At 29.3% G+C, this 8,948-nt stretch overlaps 1 protein-coding gene across 1 annotated transcript in view; it reads left to right on the top strand.

Moving 5' to 3' along the window:
* Positions 1–8,948, top strand: part of PCDH15 (protocadherin related 15) — a 562,288-nt gene that overhangs the window by 279,826 nt on the left and 273,514 nt on the right. The window contains exons 12-14 of the mRNA XM_011361648.1: positions 2,085–2,105; positions 6,328–6,462; positions 7,845–7,994. Coding sequence (XP_011359950.1) covers positions 2,085–2,105; positions 6,328–6,462; positions 7,845–7,994 — 306 coding nt within the window. The remainder of the gene's footprint in view (positions 1–2,084; positions 2,106–6,327; positions 6,463–7,844; positions 7,995–8,948) is intronic.

Raw genomic sequence — 8,948 nt, 5'->3', positions numbered from 1 at the left:
TTAAATGGAGCTTTATCATCAGTTTAGTAAATTGAGAGAAAATTTCAGATTTTTTTCTTTTTCTGGAAAAATTTTATTAACGTCCTTTTCTAAGGGACTTTGCAAAGGATAGTAGGACTCACAAGGTATTGCTGAGGTGGGACGGGAAAAAGTCCTGGGTTTAAAATCTTTGGGGAAACACTACCTAGAATTCTACTCTTGGATATTTAATGCCAGTTAACCTATTAAATGTTCCAAGCTGTTTCCAGGGGTGGGGTAGTATGTTGTGGTCCTTTGGAGTTTGTGCTTTGAAGTTAGCCAGCCCTGGATTTGACTCCTGGTTCTACTATGTAATAGCTGTGTAATACTGTGAGACCTGTATTCACCTGTTACTCCCTTTTAGTCAATCATCTGTGATCCCAAAAGTATATGGTAGCAATCACTGTGCTTTGGCCTGCTCCTTTGGTTGGGGCTGGTGGAGATGGGCATGGAGAGAAATTTTTCTTTAGTTGATGCCATGTATATGGATGGTGGCATGATTAATACATTTTATCAAAATGTCACATAAAGTGTATCCAGCCATTTGTTTATTATTTAGAACCATCCTTTACCTAAAATTATTCATAGTGAATGATTGTCATTAGGAGCCCAGAAAGTGAACAAATATGCCTCATCCCCTAGTGACAAAGGTTTTTCAATATCTTACATAGCTTCTGTATATCTATAATTTAAGCAAGTTCATAGAATGAAGATACCTAAGATTTGAATCAAAATTTCTAATGATATTGAATTAACTGTCTCACAATACAACACTTTACATAGTTGAACAACTAATTTTTAGAAAGCTCTTCATCATACTGAATTAAAAACAGCCTTCTTATATCTCATCCATTATTCCTTATATCTTCCATTTGCCAGCACACAGAATAAATCTATGAAATAGTCATTAATATATTTGAAGATGGGTTTATGCCCTTCCAAATCATCTCTTTTTTCTAGATCAATTATTCTTTAGTTTTAAAAAGTAAAATATGTTTATTACTAAGTTATTTAAAGATCAAAAATAACAAAATAAATCTTCAAGGCTCTTTTCATTCACAGGCATAAATTTTACTACATGGTAAATTCTTGCTGACTTTGAGTCAGAATAAGTGAAATTAATCTGAATAGGGATAAAGAGTTTAAGAATATAGACAGAGACATGTCACCTCACATAAGTGTCAGTGACAGGAATAGGGAGTAAGCATCAGACATGAAAAGAGTTGTCACTGTGGAAATTGGTTCTCCTGAGTTGCTTCAAAAAACAGCCATGCCAAAAGGCAAATGCCGAGAAGAGGTCAGATTTGATTTTATTTGTCCAAAAGTTAAATGATGTTTCTTCTTTCAAATCAGTGGAAAGACAACATTTTAAGAAACAGTGTCAGGGATTGATGACATGTGGCATTATTAGCAGTATAGATTTTGAGTCAGAAGGAATCAAAAGTGTCACGGTGAAACAAAATAAAAGTAAACAAAATTGGTTTTACTGTTTCTTTTTACAAATATACAGATATTAACATATACATGTATAGCATATATATGAATCACATTAATGTTTTTTCAAGTGCTCTTACCTCATAGTTTCAAGATAATCTAGTATAAATGTAGGTAATGTAATGCACAAAGTTTTTAAGTTATGTCTGAGACCACCAGGTTTTCAGTGACTGAACCACTAAAAATTGATTATTGAATGGTGGTTATAAAAAAATAGTCAACAGAGGTTACACACTGGCTTGTAGAAATGCATTGATTCACTTACAATTTCATGTCAATTCACATCCTTGTATAAAGTGATGTGATAGGGATGTGTTTCAAAATAAAGTTGTCTTTGAAATTTAATACAATATAAGCTTAAAGCTAAAATGTACTTAAATGCTTTATAAATATTATGCTATCAATTGTATGCTATGATATATTAGAATACAAAGAAGAAAATATATCTTGGAAAATGTTATTTTGGGTTTTTTTATTTGCTATTTATTTATTTTACTAGTATACACTTGTATGTCATATCTATGTTCATGCTCAATTCTATTTACATTTTTTCATGTTTAATTTGCATATAGGTTCCACCTGGTGGAGTTCCTGTAGGTACTAAGTTTTGATTTTGTGTTTGTTCTCTCATTAATTGCTGTGATTCAATTTCTTGTTCTTTTTCTGTTCCACTGAAACAAGTAGGCAATTACTCATTATCACCTAGAAAAACATCCATAACTACTTTAAATATATGTATCTAGATATAACTTAAATATATTTTATTATAGTAGATCAAAATTATATGGAATCCACGTTGCATGTAACTTAAACAAAGATTAATTATTAATTTTTTTTTAGTCCATGATGAACACTACTAATTCATCACTGCATTCTTTCTGAAAGATTCTAAATTTAGGGTTGAATCCTTTTGAACAAGTACTTCAAATAATTACTGTCAACTCATTCAAATTGGCAAATGAGATTGAATTTGTCATTTTCATGTTATGCTTCGTAATTTATATATATGCACATAAATATGCATAAACATATATATGTATATATACATTTCTGTGTTATATGTGTATATATGTGATGCATATAATCTTGTGTGTGTGTGATATCATAGTTTGATTTCCATTGGAAACTCAAAATTGATTTCAAATGCAATATTTGAACATATTTCAAATGTCATATTTGAAAGTATTTCTTCTATATGATGGGAGTTTAAAATTTTACATTTCATATGTTTGTAACATGTGAATTTTTATATGTGTTTCTTATGTGTTCACTTTTTCTGTGCTGTGAGTATCAGAGTTTATTTTAACCTCCCAGAAAATAATACACAAATCAATGAAGTAATATGTCATACTTTTGGTATATAGTGAATGTATACTTTAGAGTAAAGTAATATTACCTCTTATCGGAGGAAAAAGAACATTTATTAATCATCTCTCTGTGTACATATTGATTTAAAAAACTAATATTTATTTTAAATAAATTTGTAGACATGGGACTAGATAAAATTTTCCATCCCTATCAGAACATTAAACTAGAACATTATCTGTTCATTTACACTCATAATATACCACATCTGAAACTGATATTATGTTTACAAATCTAAAATATTAAATTTGGGTATAATTGGCTGAACATTTTCCAATCTGCCTTCTTAAATTGTTGTACTTCAATGCACAGATATTCACCAATAGCATCTATGAATGCTATTTATAGGTATTAAAAGGTTACTATTTTAAATATTCATAAACTTCGAAAGCTATATTTTAATCAGAGATTAACTGTGCAGAACAGATTAGAATGTGCTTAATATGCCATGTATAATGCCAGATTTATGTATTACACTACATAAAATAAATAAGCTTCACTTCTGGAAAATGCTATTTTAGTCTCAAGCTAGTTATTATAAAAAGACTCAAGAAGTAGAGAAAATTAAATTATCAAAAGTCTTTAATGTTTCTTGTTATCAAATATGAAAGAGACTATTTATGGAGTCCTGGGGTATTTTGTCATTTAAATGGGAAACATTTGCAAATAAAATCTTGTGGCTTTCATAAATTGGTAAAATGAATGGTGTTATTGATGACACAACCATATAAGAATACAATCACATATACCTACACTAGTTCACAATCCAGTGCAGTATTACACTATTACCAGTACCATGACATAAAAAAAATTTTAAACCATGTGGTGAGTGTGTGAATGAAAATACCTAAAACATTTACTAACAGAAGCTACAGTTGAATGTAGGAAAGGAAATTGAGAGAGAATTAGTTATAAAGGAAGTAGAAAATGACTGAATGATTTGAATAAAGGGAAAAAAATAAATATTTGATAAGCAAATTGGATAGCAAAATTCACTCTGGTTGGATTACTAGTAGTGTACAGGCATGAGTAGCAGAAGCTGTGTTCATAGGCACCATTGTTGGTACACACAAAGAACAGAAAAATATCTATGAATTTGAAATCTAGTGATTAGATAAAATCAAGGATAAACACTAAAAAATGACATGATACTTATTTAGTTTTTATTAATTGAAACCTTATGCTAATTAACATTTTTGACCATTTAAAAATAATGTTATTACAATTGACTCCAAAGTGTAACAAAATACAAAAAATCCTCAATATGTGGTTCAAAATATGTTTAGTTGTAAATACTTTATAACTTACTTTTTTAAATAAATAATTTAACTTTTTATTTACTAACACATTTGATTAATCAAAATACCCAGCTTTCTAGGTGTTTGAGAAACATCATTGAAATAAAAACAACTAAAGTGCCTATATGAAAATATCAGTGTAAATCTTGAGTTTTTACATCTCTTAACAACCTTGATTATTTCATTTTAACTATACTAATGGAAATCATTATCTGTAGTATTATTTTTTTTATTGTTCAGGATAAATGTAGCACACTGACCTTATATCAAAATCATGGACATAGAAGCTACCATGATAGAGCTAAGTAATATCTCATAATGAGATATTATGATACACAACTTGTTTCAGGTTCAAATAAAACCATTCATTTCAAAGTTATTTGACATAAACACATTGAAACTTAAGACGAATAATGTATCTTGTAAATCAAATTATGCCCACTTTTTAATAATATAGTATGCTTTCAACTTCTCACTTTTATATGTAAATTTTTAGAATGTGAGCTCTATTTTTTTCAAATTTTTTTTCAAATTTAACAAATTCCAGGCTCTTTACTTTGCTCTCAACCCTTAATATTAGACTTAGAAAAGTAATCTATGATGTTAAATCACATTTTAAATCATACAGTACAAATTATTTTAAAAATTGCCATAATCAATAAAAACAACTTACCTCCCCGTATCATCTCTTTTTGCTATTTTTTCATAGCTTTTTTGATAGGTCCACTCTCTTACAATATTCCCCTTATATTTGCCCCACCTGCTTCCCTATTCCACTATGCAGACACCAATTCAAGCCTCCCTACTTTATGTCTCTGATCTTTCTCTGTGTTGCAGAGATTAATACTTTATCTTTCAGAGATGGCAATAAGATTGTGAAGGGTTTCCAGTGCTTGCTTAATTATTTCTGCTTTGAACTTTTGCAATCACTTCCTCTTTATATATAACCATTTTTCTAGACTCTTATAAGACATGTGGTAAATTCATATATTTCAATTTAATCATCTGAAATATTTTAATTAACCCATTTCCTGTTTAGAAAAAAAGTGCAACTTGCTACCAGCGTTAATTTAATTTTATGTAAACAAGCTCTTTGAGGCTTAAGCAAATCTGACTGGTTTTCAATGTGAAAATAAAATATAAAAACTGTTCTTGAAGTTATTTGTAAACAGAACTTGCCTCTAATCCTGTGATAGAAATGTATACATAAATTGGATTCATCAAATGAATCTTTGGCTAACAACTATTCAAGAACAATGTTAACGTAATGTGTAGGAATGCTACGTTTTGTAAAATTTGACATTTTTGGTGATCAAGAATTACTATATTTAGCAAATGGAAATACCACTACTAAAAATAGAATGCTATAAATAGAATGATTCCATTGTTTCAAAGGCTATCGATATACTGGAGCGATGAGAAAATAATAATAAAAGTGGAACATTTCATGACAGAATTTAAGGATAAGGTTAGGACTGTAATTTGCGAGTTATCTCAGGTTAAACACTACAGCCACAAGCACTACTGGCGACTATTCTCGGCGCAAACGGGAAATTGGTTAGAATAAATGTTTCCCCTTGGAAAACACTTACAGCATTAAAATAAGAAGAGGAAGCATGGTATTTATAAGTAATGAATTATACATAACTAATTTTATTTTTTTTCATTAAACAATTACAGAAACAGGATAGTAATACACATATGTGCATTTTATTACTATAAATGAAGTAATTGCAGAATTTTACAGCTAAAATTCTTGACTGCAAAAAAATTTTCTATTTTTGCTTTTAATTTTTATTTTTTGAGTTCACTGAAGTTCTGAAAAATATTTATATTAAATAAATTAGTATATATTCAATTAGGTTGCTTTTTATTTTATACTTCTTATTGCTATTTTTCTTTTATTCATATTAATATTACTAGTACTTATTTTAGTATTTTGTTTTCCACAAAATGAGTTATTGTCTTTTGGATGCTTTTGCTGAATTATGAGTAAATATTTAGTAAAAGCTCTTTTTTCTTTAGAAATTCTTAATGTAGTTGTGCATATTTATATAATAAATTGGATAAATAATTTTCGAGTAATAAACTAACAACTGCATTATTTATTCGGCATTTTAAAAATGGCTTTTTTTTTTTTTTTTTTTTTTAGACTAAAGACCCAGAGCTTCACCTTTTTCTGAATGACTACTCCTCAGTCTTCACTGTCACGCAGACCGGTATTACTCGCTTCCTCACCTTACTTCAACCAGTGGACAGGGAAGAACAGCAAACTTACACCTTTTCGGTAAAGAGATTTTGTGTCTACATGTATGTAACAGAAAGAGGTGTCTGTTTAAAACTGGAAAAGTCAAAGATTTGAGAGGAAAAATGCAATATTTTCAAGTAATACCATAGAGAATATTAATAATAAAAAATTCTTCACATGAATATCTTCTTTTTCTGTTCATAAGTTTGTATAGTTGTTTTACCATGCTTTTCAACAGAAGAAAATTCATTTTCAAGATGAAAACCAAACACTGGGTATTTCATTTTTTACCATATACTCATGATTGACTTAAACTGAGATATAAATTAGAAACCACAAAGTAAAGAATTATTTCCTAAACTTTATTTTATTTTGTTATTGCTGTTTTAATTTTGTCATGGGATTAGGCCAGTGGTTCTCAAGTAAGGGTGATTCCTGTGCCTCCTTCTCCACCTCACTGCCCCCTTCCTCTATGAACATTTAGCAATGTTTGGAAACGTTTTTTGTTGTCACTAATGTGAGGGGGTGCTCTTGGGATCCTGTTAGTAGACACTGAAGATGCTGCTTAACATCTTATAATAATCTTATAATACACAGGACAGTCCCCCCACCCCAACAAAGACTTATTTGGCTTAAAATATCAATAGTACTGAGTTGGAGAAATCTTAGGTTAATTAAGAAAAAAAAAAAAAAAAAGAAGCTTATTAAAGCTGTGAATCCAAATTCCTGAACTAGATTTCATTCAGATACAGGAGAAAAATGAGCTGATAGAAAAGTATTGTTATAGGATTTATATAGGAGTTCTTTCTGGAGAAGCCTATACAGTAGAAGACCTTAAGCCAGAGCTTTCAGAAAACCTAAATTGACAGTTAAAAATTTGATACAGAGTGGATTTCATAAATCCTTCAGAATAAGTATAGTAGTATTATAGCACTGATTTTTTTTGTCATCGTCTTAAAATGTTAATAATGTAATTAAGATAGCATTATTAACTAATACTAATGAATCCTTTAAAAAGTGCCATTTTGTGAATTGCTAAAAAACAATATTGCATATCTAGGACACGTTGACTGTAAAAGCAACTCTTGCATTATATACAAAATATATAAAAGTGGAAAATATTTTTTCTATTAATTAAAAAAATTACATAGTAGTTATCTCCTAAGAATCAGTAATGTTATTGGTCTACTTGAAGTAGGTGCTTGGAATTGAATAAACTAAAATTAAATGGAATTCTCCATTGTTGATACTAAGTACATTAAAACTTCGATTATGTATACTATTATATTTTTATTATTTTCTTTTATCGACAAAATATTTTAGCACCCTTTTGAACTGTAAATTACATACATAGATGAGTCATTTTGTATTGCTTATGTTTGCATGACTTCTCTATTAAATGTATTTTTCTACCCCCAAAGATTACGGCCTTTGATGGTGTACAAGAAAGTGAGCCAGTTATCGTCAATATCAGGGTGATGGATGCAAACGATAACACTCCGACCTTCCCTGAAATATCCTATGATGTCTATGTTTATACAGACATGAGCCCTGGGGACAGTGTCATACAGGTAATTACCCATAAAATATGAGGATATGCCCCAAGCAGCATTGCTTAAGAAATGTTTCTAAAAATGGAAACGAGTTTCAGACTCATTATGGCATAATTTAGCTTAAAAGGCTTTAACTTTATTTTTACTTTTCAAATGAAAGCATATCAATATGCATTTTAAAGTAAAATCACTAGATAACAGATTTAACCATAGCCATTTGGCCTGTATATACCTGATTTTTAAAAGTTTATTATACTGAAGATATTTAAGTAATTAATGTAATAAATGTATTTAATATACTGAATTTTCAAGTATTAAAAATACAATTTAAAACTTCAAATTATATTGAACTATTGGAGAAATGGGTTAAATTTCTCTTGGTGATAAATACAATAGAATGCATTAATAAACTGGCAGAAAATGCTATTAGACATTGGTTACCTAAAGAGAAAATGGAAACATTACAACAGGAAAGGTAAGATTAGATAGCAAATAGTAACTTTCCAAACACAGAAATCTGACAAAATCTTTATTCTTGATGTGTCTTATTTTTTATTATTAACTGTTCTTATTACATTTAAATAAATTGTAACTTATCCTAAATATGTTTTTCGTATCCCGAGTACTCTGAATATTAATTATAAAGAAGTAATAACATTTTCCCTTGAGAAGCTTCCCTGGAGAATAGTTGATTCTAGTACTTTCCAAACAGGCAGTATTTCAAAATTATCTAGGGAGCTATTTAGGAATGCAGATGACCAAGATTCACTTCAGCTTTCCTGAATCTGAAGCTCTATGAGCAATACTTAGGTAATTAATATTAAAAAAAAAAAAAAAGACAAACTCATAGTATTTCAGTAAAAACCACTGATCGAGATTTTCCTTTAAATTTGAGAGTCAGACTTAATAATTTTAAGTTGCTCTCAGGCCAGGAAAGCAAAGATTCTAGATACTTTTTAGAGTATATGAATG

Source organism: Pteropus vampyrus, unplaced genomic scaffold (genome assembly GCF_000151845.1).
Source record: "Pteropus vampyrus isolate Shadow unplaced genomic scaffold, Pvam_2.0 Scaffold68, whole genome shotgun sequence".
NCBI lineage: Eukaryota > Metazoa > Chordata > Mammalia > Chiroptera > Pteropodidae > Pteropus > Pteropus vampyrus.
Note: the sequence above shows the minus strand (reverse complement) of the source record. Positions and strands in the feature narration are given on the sequence as shown.